The 19,586-nt window shown below is 41.5% G+C and overlaps 1 protein-coding gene across 1 annotated transcript; it reads left to right on the top strand.

The window, feature by feature from the left end:
• Positions 1–12,575, top strand: LOC135492798 (secreted frizzled-related protein 1-like). The gene is made up of 3 exons (XM_064779441.1): positions 1–836; positions 7,871–7,948; positions 10,682–12,575. The coding sequence occupies exons 1-3, from the start codon at positions 272–274 to the stop codon at positions 11,143–11,145; spliced, it is 1,107 nt and encodes a 368-aa protein (XP_064635511.1). The 5' UTR covers positions 1–271; the 3' UTR covers positions 11,146–12,575.
• The last annotated feature ends 7,011 nt before the right edge of the window (positions 12,576–19,586 follow it).

The following is a 19,586-nucleotide window of genomic DNA, read 5'->3' on the forward strand; positions in this document are numbered from 1 at the left end:
CGAAGTGTCCTCTCGTTTGGAACAAGCCATAGTTCGTTGAGCCATCAGACAAGGAATTGCACCCCCAATGCGTGATTGACAAGCAAGGAACTAACGATTCTCATTGGTCGAATCGACCACCAGCTGGAAGCGACTGTTTTTCCGAACAAGCATGCTTCAGTTGGCGAAAGAGGGATTGCTTGTCGGTTTGGAATCTCTCATGTTCACAGGGATGCTTTGAGAAGAGCAGTGCGGTGGTGTCTTAAAGATTCTTTTCACTTTCAATGTAGATATGGCTTACACGATTCTTCGGTGTGTGTTTACGGTGGTGTTACCTCTCATTTCCGCATCTCCAGCAGCTGACAGAGACAGTTCGTCTGTAATAGAAACTTCAGACAGTTCTTACTACGAGGACCGGGCATGGTCAGATACCTATATGGCAGATTGGTCCAATCCGGACTGGGCACTCATAAGCGGGCGATCACAACAGCGGACATGTGTGGATATTCCAGCAAATCTAACTCTCTGTCAAAATTTAGGATACCAGAAAATGGTTCTTCCAAATTTGTTGGGTCATGACAGTCTCGGTGAAGTCACCCAACAGGCAGGTTCATGGGTGTCTCTCCAAAATATAAAATGCCATCGGGACACCCAGTTATTTCTCTGCTCTCTGTTTGCGCCTGTGTGCTTGGACCGGTTGATATGGCCGTGTCGCTCTCTCTGTGAGGCCGTCAAAGCCGGTTGTGTCAGTCGGATGAATTCCTACGGTTTTCCTTGGCCGGACATGCTCCGCTGTGATAAATTCCCCCTCGAGAATGACCTGTGTATCACATCACGATCACCCGACGGAAATAAAGGTAAGGGTGCATTTTTTTCATAAATAAGTTGTCATTAACCACTTCAAGGACTCGGGCTATTTTTCAAACGAATGGTCAAATCTGTAGTTATCAAATTTCCATCGCAGACCTGACTACTGTACATTATGCATTCCCCATTTAAAAGCCAATATCTCTTTAAAGTATCTTAGTTTGCGTTAATAAGTTTATACAATTTGCCACTCAGCCAGATTGTCTTCGTTGAATCAAAGCATTCCCGAAAACCAGAGATTGCTAATAGACACGCCGATATACGAATACATTGTAAACGGGTTTACGAAGGAGATGGATTTCAAACATCCAAACATTTCAAATCTAGCCGGAATCTTGAAAGGTCTACTTATAACATAACGGTGGTAACAATATCTATCCACCCACGTTAAAAAACAACGTCTTGAAGTACATGTAGCCTTACACTTTATTTACTGACAACTTTGATGAAGACCGCGCGTGACAACCTGCTTTGCCAACAAGAAAATGAAGCTTACTTCAATTCAAGCTTCCTTAAAGAATCGAATTATTGAAATATAAATGTGCTTATAATGATAACGCTCATTGCATCAAAATACAGAAATTTTCAATGAATACAGAAATATCAGAATTTTGATATCATCAGAATATGATTAACTAGATCCAATAATCTTGCATTGGGATTTGTTTTCGGTAAGTTAAAATCTGATGCAAGAAAACCTCAATGCTATCACTCGATCACCAGATCCTAAAACAAACTTACACGGCTATAGAAGTTGCTATTAGCGACAAGAAAGACGACTCTCCTAAGAATTCTTCTTCTTTTTTTTCTTCTTCTTCACCATATATGGATGAAACTCGACGGAACCAAACTCGTCTACTACTGAGTGGCGACAACTTTTAAATTTGACCAAAATTGTTGGCTTGATTTTACATTAATCGAAAGATCGCGCTTTGTCGGCTCTTCAAAGGAAATAAGCCAATAAGAAATGGAAAATGGACGTATCGATCCTCGGTGTTCCTAATCTTACAGCATTAATTAGTCAAGACAATACCATTATTGGTTCAGATGACGCAATTCACTTCTGCACAACACTATTGGATGTCACCGGGCATGTGGGAATGCTCATTTTCTGATCGAACATGTATGTTCAGGCCGTTGTAGCACCGAAATAATGACCGTGATGATGATGATGATGGTTAGCGATTTCACTATAATGACTCTTCCTAAGAACGATGCATTTCATACTGGTCTTTCCAAAGGTGGCAAGAATTTGGTTAACGACAGATTCTCGAACTACAATGCAAGAAATTAAAACGTGAAACATCATTGAGCTATATTCTGATGATGTTGGTCGGTCTTGTTTTGCGGATTAAATCAAGTATTGAGTTTTATTCTTACGTTGTTTATCAGACTTGGTTTGCAGATGAAATCCATGATCGAGATAATTTCGGAAGTTGTTCATCAGACTTGGTTTGAAAATGAAATCAGTGGCATTGGGCTAACTTTCTCAAGACCACACATTTTCAAGACACATTGAGCAAATTTTTAGGATATTCTGGGCAAAACAAGCTTTATTCGGCAATGTACACAAATCATCAAAGCACAAGTCGCGAGAACAAGTTCATGTGCACCCCGTGGTCCCAAAGATGACACCAGTCAGAGTATTGGGCTGGCTTTATAGATTTCTGAAAACGTGACTGGAGACCCATGTTCGGGAAATGACACTTCATTCACTTGGTATAAGATATTTCAGATATCTTTTCACCACCTCGTGGGAAAGAGGAAAAAGTTAGCCTATAGGTTTTCTTCGTTTTTCGAAAGCGGTATTTAGCAGGTCTATCGCCTTATAGGTGATTTGTTTAGGGCGAACAGTGTCTTCATTACAAAATCACCACAGGAATGCCTCGGCTATTGGTTTGCATTCAGAGGTGACTTCGATTAAAGAACTGTTTAGACGATATTTTCTCAATAAATGCCTGCAATGAAAGTCCCGGTCACTTTTTAGAGATTACGTTAAACGTTTCAAAAAGAGCTTTTTTACTGTTGCCACAAAGAGTCAACCTTAAGTTATTATAAAAAACTGGTTTCGTATGAATAATAACATAAGTTATTCATTATTTGAAGTGGGTATATAGCAAAGATGGTAACAGAAAAGAGACGATTTCATCTGAGGATGCTTACACTTTCACATGAAAATGCTATACTGTATAGAAAGAAGATTTCTTTCACATTGGAAATGTTTCGACGTGTATTAAGTTAAATATCCATCTGGTCTTGGAACAATTGCTCGGGGCGCATAGAGGATACTGTGTTATGGCACGAGTTCACTTCGTTCAGACGATGTTATTCTACATAACCACCTCGGAGCTCTCCATGGAGAGGTACAGGTTTTCGTTAGACAAGCTGCTTTTGTTAGAACAAGGTGTAGGTATACATACACCTTCGTCTTCTTTGATCCCAGGCCGCCGACACCCGCGTGCTAGATCATCTTCCGTGCGCCAGGTTCAGCAGACGTTCCTCGTGATTAACTCTGAACAAGGGATTTTCTTCGTGCTTAACTGGTTTCTTCATTAATAAAAGTTTGTCGAAACAACCTTTAAACACGAGGCAAACTTTCATTAACGATATTCTTGAAGCTCAAGCATTCATCACCAAAGAAGAATCTGAACATGAACTGCGCATTTCTAAATTAGATTTAATCAGTTCAGATATATCAATATTCTGATGACAACCAACGTACAACAGCTGTATAGGTTGTAGGCTGTAAGAGGGTTGATGATGCCACTGAGAATAATGAATGGTTACCGCAGGAAATCAAACTGTAGTATACGTAAAGAAGAGGGCGACATTATCCCCACTCGTCGAGTTCCATTCCTCGACTTCATGACTATACAATGCGATATTCCTTGAAACGTTTTTTTGTAAGTGATACAATCTTTTTATAACATGCCTCCATAAGTTATCCTTCTTTACTTGACCCGGGGCCAATATTTTCTTCTTTCTTTTTATTCTTTTTCTTCTTCGTCTCCTCCGCCTTCTCCGCGATCTGCCGTCGTCCTCAAGTTCGCGGTAAAACGTTATACATATTTTAGTATAGGACTGGAAGAGAGAACTTAACTGAAATAACCAATATGACGAACTAATGACTTATCAGTGAATCGCTTTATCATCACTAGCTCAAAAAAATTACTTGGAAAAGTACACCTGACTCCAAACTGGTTATCAGAGATGAAAAAAGCTCTGCGGTTAAAAAACTGTTTGCCTTGGCAGAAAGATTGCGCTTACGAACAAGCCAAACAGCGCAGCTCTGTTGTGTATTTTCTCGATAACATATTTCTGTAGACATTATCAGACTAAACGCACGGTTTCACCAGTATTAACAACAAATATCAACAAAATATCGGCCGATGTTTGATCAGTCAAAGCAACACATTGCGTGAAATTGGTTGAACGTCTTGTAAGCTGCTTTCGTGCGTTTTGTCTTTAGACTTTTTTCTCTTCTTCAAAGACAATGAAAAACGGTATATTGTTGTCTTCATCATTATTTCCATCCATAAGCGCCTTTATCAACTAAATCTTAACGAAATACCATATTTACATGACAATTTGAGCTAGAGGTTCGATGATTTCCGTGTGGTAGGTTCTTCTTGAAATTTAACATGATTTAACTCTACTTGATCTTGTATTCTGAACGACCTCAAATCGTTTAATTTCTCTTCGATTCATGCGTTGTGTCAACCTATCTTTTCGCCACCCGACATTTCCGGCGTCCTCGAGATTTTGAAAAAGGGCATTCTTCTCGGCTTTTAACCACTTTCCCTTTGCCAGCTACTCTTGAATTCGTAAATAATATGGGTAGCAACATCTGTAAGGGAACATAAGTGACTTCAGGTACAAAATTTTACTCAACACCTTTGAGTGTTCTCTTGACACTTATTGAATTGCCGTCAGTTCTGTGAACCACTTCATCGCAACTTGACCTAAAACGAATTTGGAAGTCAAGTTTGCTGATGTAGGATGTTGGAGAAAATATATCGGAATAGAATTATTGCCTTGAAAGTTACTTTAGTCAGAAGGTTTTGTATAAACTGGAAAGTAACTTAGCAGTACACCAACTGTGACTATGTGTTTGATTTCGAAATGAACGCCTGAGACACTCTTTTGCCCTGTTCCCATGCATGTTAACTTACACACCTATAGACGCCGGTCACCGCCAGGCCATCCCGAGGGACTTTTGGTCCATTAGGTGACACGAGGATTAACGCCTTAGGTGTCCCTCTTTACGACAAAATAGGTTTAAAGTCTTGTCGTGGGAAGATAAGACGCTTTTAAAATGACTAAGAAGAGGGTTTCGTGTCTGAATAGAGGTCTGTTAAACAAAAAGAAAGAATATTTAGCTTTGGACACTTTGGACACTTGACTGCTTAATTGGGCTTAGAAGCATTACAAGAAGATCCTGGAGAGAAACATTTTCCATCTCAACTTGGCTCGTTATTTTAGTGTATTTAGTGTATTTATACTGCAACTTACATTGCCAAGAAGTGTTTACAATGTCTTAAAAGTAAGCAAAGTTGTCACCTCGTCAAGTATACAAATTCCTTAACACATCGGTGCGATCAATGCAAATTGTATACCCTTATTTAAAAGAAGATAACTTGACACAACATGGCGGATTGGTCATTAAACTACATTGTCCTTTGACACCTTAATCTGACCCCTCTCTGTGAATCTGACACCAGAGTATGGCCAATTGCTCTCTTAAGTGGGCTGTTGTTTTTATGTTAGCGCTGCCAACTATAGAATAGCATCCCTTATCGCCAATCCGCTCTCTTAAGAGCTGTTTTTGCGGCGACTACTGCCCAAGTTATTTCTAAAAAGTCGAGGAACTGTTGTTTCCTGTGAACATCACCATCTTTTCAACTTTATGACATGCTGATAATGCATACCAAGAGTATTCTGCCAAAATTGACTCTGCTACCGCCTTATCGCCAAGTTCCTGTTCTTGTTGCAAACCAATTGCGGTTTTTTTATCGATAACACGACCACTCTTCCACATCAGTATGTTGGGACCACAAACTATACAACGTTATTTGACAAATACAACTGTGGTTCGAGATTTCATCGTGTAAATATTGAAAACAATGATCCCCAAATGTTTGTATACTCTAAGCGACAAACGCAGATGCTTCTTTAAGATACATAACTCGACAATACGCCGGTGACGCTATCTTTGCTCGCCCTAGGACGTGTCGGACGGCCGGGCATTCCCTCAAACATCCTGACAAAAAAGGAATTGAATTCTAGTGTGATTCCACAGGGATGGTCTGGCCATATTGTTCATCAGCCGAAGTGATGTCATGACATCACCAGACTGTACCGAATGCATCGTGCTGATTACAGAGCTGTAGCCATCGGGGGTGAGAGAGTATCAACATGGGGAATCGGGGCACAATGGGCTGTCACATCAACGACCCTCCCGAATTCTCCTGGCGCTAAATTTAACATTTTGAGCGCGTGTTCCCTCTGATAGTCTTCAGGGGCATTGCGTACTATCCAATTATGTCTGACAGGTCTTGGTCGTATCGCCATGGTGGCCAACAATGATGTCAACAATACTATCGTCTGCCTCCATATCGTGCCTCGTTTTGACGAGATCTCTCACCTTTCCCACAATGCATTATTTTTAGCACATTCTCACTCTCACAGCGGAAGTCGACCAGATTTTTTCTTGAGATTTGCACTTTATTGTAACACGGTTACAAATGAAATCCCATTTATATTTTGAATAAAACGTGATTATATCGAAATAGTCAACAATGGTCTATTTTTGTCACTTTTAAGTAATGTTACCAACTACAATCTGCGCTGCGGAGGTCCTTGCCCACACATTGGAGTATGCACCAACAGCATAAGCGACTATTAGGTTCAGCAATAAAATGATAGAACAAATCGAATGGAAATATATAGTTTAAATATCACTGGCATCATACCACCACACACTGCCTATAAACCATTAGTGGTAAAGGCGTATTAACAGTTTTGCCGTCTTTCAATTATACAAGGCTGTATTCCTGCGGAGGCTTTGATTCTTGGTTCGTTCTTTCTAAAGGTCCACCATCTACCATTTACACTTAATTCAAATAAAAAGAAGATTGGAAAGTGCACTTAAGCACCAATGACAGGTTTTTTTTCAAGACTGTGTGGTTGTCATCACAAACGAGCCCGAAGGTTACTGGGTTCGTGATGTCCCAAAAACCTGATGACAAGGCAAGGCCTCGCTGCGACGAGGAGACATTTGCGCAGGCCTTTCCTTTGATCCCGCCGAACATACTGACTGAACTTTAAAAATTACAAGATATTACCTGCGTTGACCATTACTAATTAATTGGTAAAACCATTCATGTTGCATGTATCAGTCATGATATTCATTGAAAGGCAAACTTGCCCCCAGGTCAGACGTTCAGAAGGGTCGTGCGAGTCGCTCTCGTCACAAAATCTTCCCTTAATGACAAATTTCCCAACAATTCATAGGAAAGCTCACAATCTCTTGCCCACATTGTGTGCTTGACTTTAATTAAACTGCTCTCTCACGATCTCATGAGACCCTTCGTAATCCTGTCATTGCCTATTACCCCTGGTGCCCTGTCGACCCACGCAAGGGTCAAGAGTGCGTCACCCCCTTGCCATGCGGGAATTAATCCACTGACATACCGATACTGCACATATGACACGTCAATGAAAGTGAATTATCACGAAGTGAGTGGCGATGTCAACGCTAATCAATAAGAAAGCTTTAACCCTTTTGTCTGGCGAAGATTTCCTGACAGTGGAACCTTGTCAAGTATAAACCATCACAGTGTGGTAACCATCTAGCAATGCTAGAATGGTTTTCCAACATAATTTTGGTATTTCTTAACTTTGGGAGCGGCAGTTTCTGTCTTCTGCACTTGATCAACATCAGTTTTTAAAGAGCTAACAGTTTCATTCCTTACAATTTATATTTTAACCGATGTTCATTGAACTTCTTTCCTTCCTTTTCCAGATAATAAAGACTGTCCTCCGTGTAAAGAACCTGATACCGTCGAAGGAATTGTGGATAATTTTTGCAGAGCTCAATTCGGTAAGGATTGCTTTCCGGTTTGCTTTCTCGTTAACAACCTACTGTGGTCGCTTGACGTAGCTACTCGAATTGGTAACTATGGTATTTTTGCTTAAACCCGGCCTGACAGCCACTAGAATTGTCGACAGGCAGTCGACCAATTCCGAGAACTTCCAGCAAAAAACACAGCTGCAGTTGTTTTGGAAAACACTATGGGTTCGAGACGATGAGCTGTCTGCGTTCAACGTACGCCATAGTCGCAACCTGAGGGATGCTTTTAAATGAGTTTAAACCCATCTCCAATGAAACTCGACTGATGCCCAAAGCGGTTTGTAGTTGAATTCAGATGAGCGGCACATTCATTGACTCCATTCTTCATTTGCCTTAGTTTTGGCTTTAGCTACAAAATCGCAATATTTTGGTTCCGTGGTTACAGACGGAACGCTGCCTGTCGTTACATTGGTAACGATACAGTGTTTACCTGTTTATTTTAAGCTTAAATATGATTTACTACTTGTTATTGGGGGAATACTCCAACAATGTGTTAGCAAACTCCTTAAATCATCCTATGTTGAGTTGCCGGAATGCAGCACTAAACTATCTTCCGCTGCATGCGCATAGCGTAGGGCGCCGTGTATATGAAGACATTTTCAAAAGTGTATTGCTCTGAGTAAGCATTACAAACCCTCTGCTGCAAAACAACCGATCCCATGAACCTTTTAGGAATGCTACGCGTTGATACAGAGACACATTTCAAGCCATGCCCCTATTACAATGTACATGTATATCAAGATCTTGCCGCAGGGAACTACTTTGGCGTGCACGTATATGAAAACGTTTGGTGATTCAACATGTCACATCAACAATGCTTGAAGGGTTACTTGACTTTACCGTTCATCTCCACAGTTCTCCTAACATTCTCTTGACGGATACGGCCACTTTGATTAAATGCAGACGCGTTCAACTCAAAGCATCGACCCCAAGGGATTGCTGAAGTTAAGGCGATTCCTCGGATGAGACAATTAAAAGTTATAAAGTGATCGATCAGATGTCATTTTACATCTTCAAAACTTTACATTCCGTATTCAATTTTCTTGCTGTCACAAAGTTACATCCCTGTCTGTCGGCTTATATCGCTGACCACCCAGCCATCGCAATCAAAACGAAACATATCAAGCTAGAATTAATTTAACATTTCCTTTATGAATTGGCAATCCACGTTAACAATGCTTGGCTAATATTGGCCTTTTCTGTTGGAGTCCCAGAGCGCAAGGTTCAAGAACTTGCCGCAGTGATTCCTAACCAAGCATAGTCAAAATATAACGGATGTGTCAACCCAAGAGGCCAATCTATTTCCCCTTTTCCTTTGATGTTGCCGCTAACATCATTACTTTTCTGTCTTGTAATGCCGTGTGCATTGCCCGGAAAACAAGCGTCTGGATGGATAATGAAGGCTGAGTTCTGGTTAATGGTTAAGGGATACAAGCGGGGGATGTCCGGGTTTCAGAAGCGATCTAGCATTTAAACCCGTTCAAGATGCGTGTGGTGTTTACAAGGTTGGCTCTGGGTCGCTGATCTCTAGTAACCAAAATGAAATTGGATGAACGTAGCGTCTGCAGCGTTCCCTTTGAAGCCAGGAAGCGCCGTGAAAGTGATAACTTTAAGTTAATATGAATCTGTTAGGTGGTTTGTTAGTGAGATTGTACTGTCAGTGGTATACCTGCGACGTACGGTTCATAGCAAGGTGGTTCTTGGAACTGAGGATGCGTATTTTTTTAATTTGCGGCCGTTAGATATTGGATGGTTTTGGTTTGTGTAATAAGCTAACATGGAGTGAAACTTACAAATGACTAAAAAAAATAACAATCCTAATCGCCATATATACAAAAGCTGCATTACTTTATCATTCGACCAAAATTGTCACTTTCCCAATCCATGCACCGTCACGAAAAAGAAATTGGAACTCACGTCCAATATTCTTACTTTATCTTCTCAGTCATTTGTGCGCGTAGCTTTGGTAAGAGATATCCTACCATGTCGTTCATGAAATACTTCGCAGATTCCATGAGCTAACATCGATTTCCTCCCAAGGAAACTATAGCATAACCTCTGAGTTAATGATTATTTCTCCGATGACTTTGGTCACTAAAGACACAACAGTCACAATCATATAGTGTAGCGTGTCTCTCCGGGAAATGTCACATTGAGCTGAAGAAACCACGCTATCGATCTCGGTGTAGGTTATTGGCAGGTAAGGATCACCGCCTGAATGGTCCTGACAGCCAAGGCATTTGAAAACTCGTCAAACATGTTCTCACTCGCACAAGATATCGACATTTCCCCATCGACAATGATCAGATTCACGCCATCATAGTCATGGCGACAGATTCTATGACTGATAATGGTGGCCATAATATAATGGGAAGTGGTGTTTTTCTGTCCCGCCGGATGGACGTCTTCTCCTCTTCAAAGCCTTTCCAACTCAAAGCCATTCCACACAATCAGAGAACGTTTTTTATCATTGCGAAGAGCCTCGACGGCCACAAAAGTGGTGCTCTTTCCCGTTTGGTTTGCCGAGACGCTGTTTGACAGCCTTCTAAAAGATTTTGACAGACTCTAATATCACCTTATACAAATCTCTAATGCTGCTAATCATTTTAGGCTTTCAGGAAGTAGATTTTGAACATAAGAAGTCGTTTACAATAAGGTCAATCCATTTGCAACATGCTTAACGTGCGGTGGTCTCTTTTTCAGTCATGAAGGTCAAAGGAAAGAAGGTCCAGACCGGCGCTAGTGGTCTCGAGCTCACCGCCGCAAAGAAGATGAAAATGTTTAAGAAGGAGAAGCTAAAAAAGCGGTTCCTCCAGAAACCCTTATCGATTGGCAATGGCGCGGACTGCACATGTCAGAGGTTGAACATCACGGAGGAGAGGAATTACTTGGTCATGGGAAATATTGTTAATAAGAAGCCGGTGGTCAGTGCCATCTTTAAATGGAGCGGCAAGAAAAAGAGCACAACGCGACAAGGATTGAAAGCCTCCAAGAAAAAGGACGTTTGCAAGGGTGGCGTGAGTGCGCTGGAGAACGTTGACAGTATGAAAACTAAGCGTGATAAGAAGAAAGGGAAGAAGAAGGGTAGGGGAAAGGGAAAGAGGAGGGACAGGGAACCAAAAAAGACCAGGAGGCCGAGGTATAAAGAAATGTTTTTCCGTAAGTGAAGTGGTCGCGTACTGGTAAAAGACGTTGCTGAGGAACAAGGGTAATTACAGTGACCGTTTGAGCTTGATCTTCTTGAAGAAGCTTTATGCGGAAACCATACAGTGTATATATATGGATCCTTTGAGGGTATTTATGTCATGGGGAGGACCTAATGATTCGTAGATATGTGATAGGTCATAACTGTTTCACAGAGTGTATATAGTGCAATGCAAGAAAGGAAGGCTTATATAGACAGGACTATTGAAAAGGAATATAATCTACGTCGCTTTTTTGAAGTTTTGGGTTGAAATCCATGACGGAGAGATGGCCAGTACATTTCTGTAGGACACATTCTAGGCAACACAAAAGGATCTAACGTACGATTTATTAATATTTCGTGTGTTATTTTGATGCGCAAAGAGAAGGGTTATCTGAAAGAATATAAAGGGTTTAGCTTTCTTAAGATAACTCGACCTGTCTTCTGTCTCCGACATCGGGGGAGGCGGTTGTAGTGTGGTGTGTATTCAGCTTAAAGGCCTTCGCAAACTGACTGGCTGACATGTCACATTAGTGTGCGGGGCGATCGGAGCCTGGATTCAGCTCAAAAAGTCGAAGGCCTTTAGACGTGGTGTCTTATAATCACAGTGTCGGAGATGAATTAGCTGTTAGATAGCGCGATATTTTTTCTTGACTGTGCTGTTCAGACAATCAATACTCTTTTTTATGTTTAAGTCGTAGATTTGTAAATAGTTTCTTGTTTATGTATAGAAGATATTTTGATGTAGAGTAAAGTCTAGGACGGGTTTTGTGAAATATACTATGTCTTGTATGTAAAAAGAAAATGGCTAGGGCATTACACGCTGCGCAGTTTAGTCTTAGGCCTAATAGATGTTATATAAATTGCAAAATTATCAATCAGTTACTTACTAAATTAATTTCATGTCTTCACAAAATGATCAAATAATCAGTGAGATCGATTGTCTCCGGAAGTGATCGACGAATGGATATTGATAACATGTAAGTTTGGTGTGTGTCATTTTCATGGAAACAACCCGCAACAATGTTAACAAACGGCGTAACTACGGAAGCCCAAGACGCTCTCCAAATTCGAAATTCGAATTTCGAATTTGGATGAGCCTTTTGGGCTTTCGTACGTAACCCTTAAAACTGTACGTCATTTGACTATTCACGCTAGCAGTGCATGAAATGAAGTGATTATCGCTGCGCGAGGCATGGTTCAGAGCTGCTTTATAGTGATACCATGATACCAATATCAAGCGTAATCCCCTCATCCCTGATTTTTAGATCACGAAGACCTAATTTCTAGACGTAATAATGTGTATAAAGTGTAGGTAGTTTAACTCCTTGTATGTAAATGATTCACCAGGCTTAGCGTATGTGTTCTACACAGCATTCCCTATAAATTTATAATTAAATCCAGTCAGCCGAATTGCAGTGTTATTTGATTATTTCCTATTAATCAGTCGGTATCAATATTTACATCACCAGGATCGATTTAGTCTTTGCGTATTTCTGTTGCGGATGGAGTGGGTTAATCTTTGATAGTTTATTAGTTCTGTCGCCTCCAGACTCATCATATTCGTTATGGTAGTTGTGCCCATCACCAACTTGATTCCCAAATTGTTACAAACTTAGGGAAGAAAATGGGCTTGGATCCGGCCATGTGGTAGAAAGTATGTTCAGGAAAATTAATTCGCATTTCTTTTATTATATCAGCTAGTGGTGTTTATGGTGAATATGTACCTATGGGCGGTTGATATTTTACAGAGGTTGTTGATTAAACTACTTGACTTAAATTACACGTTACATTGTGGATTCAATAAGGTTTTTCTCCATGTCTGGCATTGTAACGAGGTACTACAAACAACTTGTGTAAACCCTTGTCGAGTGTAGTCAGGAAAACTCTGACTTGCTCTTAAGTCGTCAAGTCCTGCAACGACAAAGTACCGGGACATCTTAAGAGCATATCCGCTTTCAATAAGTCGGCGCTTAAAAAATTTGTTGTCAGATTTTCTGTATGCCGCGCAGTCGTCGACCCATCAAGCAAAACGATGAGATGCATGACCAATTCGCGGAAACGACAGATACTAAAAGTATCAGAATGGTGTTTTGACGAACATTGAACTCCGCGAGAATTTCCACGTGAACAAAATATGAACCAGCCAGGTAAAATCTCGCGCCTCTCTGCGAAGTCTCGTGATATTTGGGAAGTCGATCGCCGACTCCGGTTAACGTAATACAATGCACGTAGCCACAATCCAACCTAACGTCAGGAATTGGCGGAGGCGCAATCACTTGGGACGAGGCTTAATATGAACTTCTAAGCAGAAAAGGTAACCGGAAGTAAGGTGTCAAAGTAATGGGAATGATCTTGTCACCCTTTTGAAAGCGACAGATGATGCCGTGACTCCCTCAAATGTACCCTCCTCTTATCGCTACACGATAATCAAATATCATTAACATGCAATCAAAAGAAATCACCCGAATCCTTTGTGGTCATGTTAACTTGGTCTAGACCACCAAGAACTTCAGGATTTGATCATGATGCACATGAGGTGCTTCAAGGAATGTTGAATCTAACTCGAGGTTATAAGAAGCCCTCGCTGGAGCCGCTGTTTGGGTATCAAGTTTGCTGAAAGAAACTATCAAACAGAATGTCATCTCCATGAATCATAAAGTTTGCGAAATGCAGGGAAAGTGAGAAAGGTCATTCGACGCGGCGCGATGGGAGGTCCCAAGGATTTATTGTCGATAACTGAACCATTCTGTATACATGCATAGTACATCACCGAAAAGAGACGACTGGTCGTGTTGAACAAACCAACTCCCAATTTACACCAAAAACACACTCCTACTACATTCATCCTCTTCCGCCTGCTCCCAGACTCACAGCTGTTTAATTCTTTTATTGAGCGGCATTTTCGAATGATTTTGCTCTCTAAAAACGCATTTTCTAACGGGGAATCGACGGCAACGGACCGAGTAGTTCTGATTCTGGGGGCACGCGACTAAGATTAACCATCAACAAAGGTACAGTAAGCAACTAATAACGACTAAGGGTCAGGTGGACCCTCATCATTAACCATCCGTCGACGTCTATTAGAGGAACGCGTGATGGATGAAGCTCCAACTCCAACTGATGTAAGCATCAATTACACCGCTCGGGCATAACCCTCTGTAAATGTCAGATGTCTATAAACTGGTACAATTTTCCCAGCAAGCGGTAAATGCATTTACCAGTGCGAGCTGCGCATAGAGCCTTCAATTCCTCTGATCTAGGTTGTTTTGGTCTTCTATAGGCTAAGGGTAGACAGGCTCGGGTAGACAGCATTTCGCCCAAAACCTCGGCGAGACGCCGTAGTTTGACTCACATTTTAGCATCACCCATGCAGTGTTTGGTGAGCCAACCAATACCTCCAGTTTGGTATCAGTTCGTCAAACCAAGAGTGTAAAAAGAAGCCGAGGTTGCGATCATTCAGCAGATTCTAGTGCGTAATACGCCGCTACCCATTAGCCAACAGCTCAGCACGAAGGAAGCAGAGCTAGCGCGGTAACATTTCTTGCGTGAAAGAAGTGAAAACAAACACTTTTTACCAGCTCCACAGAATGTCAGATCCACAGACGAATTTCGAAGTGTTCCGTACACACGTACCAACAAGCCACCACGTATTGCAACCTGCGCGGTTCCGCCTTTTCTTGGATGATAAATCTAGATGATAAGTAAGTAAATGGATGGCGAAGAGATAATAAGTAAGACTTCACTTTTTTTCCAATAACTATCCGAGATAACAGGTTGTGTTAGGTACGCTGGTGTAGGAGGCTGGAATGTACCCTACGTAACTAGCGCATTCGCCCAAGGTGCGAGTAGTGACGAAATACTGCTTAGTTCTTGGTGAGAGCAATGATTTTGCTTGAAAATGATTTCTCATCTCCTGTGGTGCCCTATTGCAATGCAATTATACCAGCACCAAAAGCAACCCACCTTGCATCGACCGATGACAAACCAATACACTATTTTCAATTTATTGTAGTTTTCGCGACAAAAACGAATTTGGGTATTACGTTACAGAGGTGTAAGTCTATGTGGTCGTCACAGAATCAGTTCAGTCGGCGAAAAAGGACGGTTCAGTATTCTCATTCGTTGTCTCATTTCGCATTTCACATTTGTTTCGATATCTGCCAATCAGATGGCCAATTGAATTGGTTGAACGAACCATTTAATGACATTACCCCTGACGATCCATCGGAAAAATATCGAAACCGCATAAAATAAGCTGATCTTACTAATGGGACCCCGGTAATCTTCTACAGAAGACAATTATACCTTCAGCATGGTTCAAATGGTTTCTCATTATCCTGAGCCAAATCTGATCTGATGATTACATCCGCAATGGAGACGCTGGAAGATCCGGGACCTCGGATGACATCAGCAGCGAAAGAACCTCAGAACCCGATTGTGGTACGAGTATCAGAGGTTTTACCGCAGAAATGCAACATCGCCTAGAACGATACATGTAGGTGATCTCCACAAGGCGAGAAGTAGTACCTATAAAGTCAGTGTTGACGAAATTCCTCCTGGAAATGATGACGTCACATCTTCAACAACCAATCAATCGTTGGCAAAGCTGTATATTCTTGTCTTTTTCCCAAAGAAGCTGATTTCATGTTAAGAGTTGCTCTTCAATGGGCGACTTATATCATTTGTAGTACTTTCACGTAAAATTGTCAGACTCGGTCGATTTTCACCAAACATCTCCAAGCATCACCAAACTAAATGTTGACGATATCTGGAGCCATACATTTTTCATGTCCGTGATAACTCGGTGCACAAACAATGATTTTCTATACGTCGTGTTAGCGTAACTAAAACCCAATACCGGCATAATCAACATCAATATTCCTTCCTATGTCTTGACAATGCTTGATTTGGATTCCCATTTCTAGTGAGGTAATAGAAAATATTCCCCCAGCACGCTACCGTGGTCCATCTGGTCTCGCGTGGAAGGTACCAATGTTGATTTAAGCGCGGATTGCAATTTTTCTCCGTTGATCATGATATGTGCTTGCAAAAGATAATTTTTTGTCTACCACAGCTATGCAGGCTGCACTCAACTCATTTGCTAACAAAATTGATAATCATTCTTTCTAAGCGCCAACCGGAAGTCAAGTTTAACCTCCGAATAGCGTCGTTGCGATTGGCTCCTGTTCGGCTGTACATTTTTAATAAATCTAAGACTAATTCTTAAAATATTTGGAAGTTGGAATCTTTAAAAAAGCCAGAAAACAACCATTCTGGTACTGTCTGGAAGGCTCTCGTACATTTCTGACAACTTGTTGCACTTGTCAAATCCATTTCTCGGAAGATCAGGTGACAGTCATTTCCCAAGTTGTCATTGATTCCGGCTCGGGTCCTCTCAAGTGGACGCCATTCTGCGCTACGGTGGAAGATAATGTTTGGAGTACCAATAAATCGGATGAGCATGACTTTCCTAGTGGCGGGCAGACCTAATTAAGGATTCTGTCAGCGTCTGTCCGATTGTTGCTACTTTTTGAGACGGATTCAGACGATAGTTTTCGCGGAAATTGGCCGTCTCTAAGAAGTGGATAGTGGCTTCTCTGATAACCATTGCCAACTCATGGATATTGTACCGAATTTTTCTCAAGATGACTTAGGTACTTTTTCTTGATAGAGGTGCAGTTGGATGGCCCATTTAACCCGACTTGATCACTTCATACGACAACTTCTCGTGAATTGTTGCTCCAAGTAAAACGCGATCTTCCCATTCCATCAACGAAAAAGAGTTGTATGTGGGAACATGTGATTGATTACAAGAGTGATGAACTTCGACAACGACGTGATGGAGAGCGAAGTACGTTCACGGAACTGCTGCAAACGACATCTTTGGAATACTACAGAAATTACCTTTAACAAACCCTTCATGTTTGGTACGTGCAATTGCTGCCGGCAATTTTTGCCGAATGACAGCCTACACTTTTATCGCGCGCAGCCGACCGTGCGGCAAGAATTGCACCGTGTGTACGCCTGGTGAATGCATTTGTAAGATCAGGGATGTTGTCATTGCATCCGGGAGTTCATAGAAAGATACTGGAGAAATCAACCCACGAGTATGAGTTTTTCCAGAATTGTATCAAGAGCATTTCAAGCAGACGTCTATAGCCATGGTTACCACATCCATATTTTATGTTCTCTTATTTTTGTGCCTCTGGCATCGGGTTCGGCTCAAAGCCATGCCGACGTTGCCTTGTTGGCGGCGGTCACTTTTAGAAGAGACGACAACATGAATAATGAACAACGTTGACTCCGTTTACAATGTTTACGAAGCTGCATGCCCGTCTGCTTTGGAAGACATTGCGCGAATAAAATGTCTTTGCGCCGTTTTTGATAATGTCCCAATTGGCTCTTAATGGCTCTTAACTCACTGTTCAACTCCAATTAAAGGTTGGTATTTTCTTTGACAGACTTGTATCTATTTAATGTATTAAAAAAAGCACAATAAAATTTGCTTTATACTCACACCAAATGCCAATATTAGGAGACAGGACAAAGTCACATATGATACGTCAAAGGAAATTCATTCCAGACAATCTTGTTTATTACTCGCGTGTCTTCGAATTCAGGCGGGCTTCCGTTCCCTGTAATAAAGTTCACTTCTTTTATTTTCATTCTGTCTGACGCATATCCTATCCTATCCACTGCATGGAGTGTATGGGGAGTGGACGACAATGATCTTATCGAAGTCACAATCTAACTCACAATCAATGCAATGATCAATCATTTTCTCCCCATGAAAATATCTTTTTAGTCGTACTCTTTTCATTTTCGCCGAATTCTTCGAGCGTTATTTCTGAGTATGGGTTGTCCTGGCGGGGAGTAGAGGTGTTCGAGTATCGAATTGGCTGGCAGACAATATCATAAAATATCAAAGCTTCTCGAAGAAAGCGTCGTACAAGGCCTGTTGAATTAGACATGATTCCTACAAGGAAATCGTTGGTTGTGACAGAGACAAACACGAGCGACATGGCTCAAGTTAAAGGTGCCGACGTGAGGCGAGCCATGGGAAAGAAGAGATGTCCGTAAAAATGTCGTGTGATTGTGTGAAAACGTCGGAAGAAGGAAAGGAGGCCATGTTGGAAGCATTTCAACATTATGATTAAGTGGTGATAATTGGGTTGGAATACAAGAGAGTAAACTGGCCGTGAAATGGTCGATTCTTCCGCAGTGCCAGAGCGTGACGGCGAGTATGTCAGGTGCTTGAAAGGCCCCGGGATGGGGTCATCTCGAGCGACATGGGAGGGCGGGACAGCTAGAATGGGCCCTGTCACTCTAGGTTGAATAACCACATGGGGAGGCCATTAAGTTGCCAAACAAAAACACGATAGTTTGGTTTCAAAATATTTCCGACCGTGATTGTGACAAGTGACGCTTAGAACAAATAGGTGCGATTAACCCCATCATCACCGGACGGTGTCGGGTCGGAAATGGGTGGGCATACGAGAACAGTTTATAGTCTGTTCAAAGGTAATATGAGGTGGCAAGAAAGTCTAGTCGACGTATACATGTATATGTTTATATCGTTTATATCATTTACAATGTGAGTGGTAACTTAATTGGAAAATATTGAACTGTATCAAGCTAAAGATTCCATGGGTATATACCTCCTCAATATTGAAGACTGCATTATACGGCATTCACACTAGGATGCAGCAGTACGTGCCGAAAATGTTACGAGAATCTAGCTCACCATTGCCTCCTTCTGATACAGATAGAAGGCACCACGTTGCTAATGACAACTCCATTACACGGCGGACATGAAGGCCGTGACGGCTCCTAACCGACGTTATACAATAATACGTCGGAACCGAGCAAATCGGATACAGTTTTTACGATTTTGAGTGTTTTCCCTCACTGGGGAACGCTGAAAGATAGATTGACACGTTTTCCTGTGTTTTCCCCCATTGAAAAGATGGTCCCTCTAGCTGTCTATTGCATGGAAACACTAAAAACTATGGGAAACAGCCACCGATGTCTGATCCAAAACCATGCAGATTTGTTGTACAGGAATATTGCTTTTGAAAAATATCCCCCTGAACTGATGTTTCTCTCATTGTATGGTGTCGGATTATGTTATTCTACAGAGACACATGACCTTCCATGAACCTTCCATTCTGACTTTAGAGATTCTTTAGCCGCGCATTAACGCTACCATCTTCGGGGAAGTGAGTGTACCAACATCGAGTGTCGGGAAGAAAAAGTGAAATTATCATAAGAATTGTGGTCATATGATATGACGAGACGAGACGGGTCCGGTGACAGAACTTGCTGAAAAGGCGACTCAACGAAAGGAATCACTGTCCCCCAAGGAAATGTCATATCTTATTTCTGATGGGTTAATTAGCATAGATTCTAGACGAAAGTGGC

The sequence above is a fragment of the Lineus longissimus genome, chromosome 8 (assembly GCF_910592395.1).
Source record: "Lineus longissimus chromosome 8, tnLinLong1.2, whole genome shotgun sequence".
Classification (NCBI taxonomy): Eukaryota; Metazoa; Nemertea; class Pilidiophora; order Heteronemertea; family Lineidae; genus Lineus; species Lineus longissimus.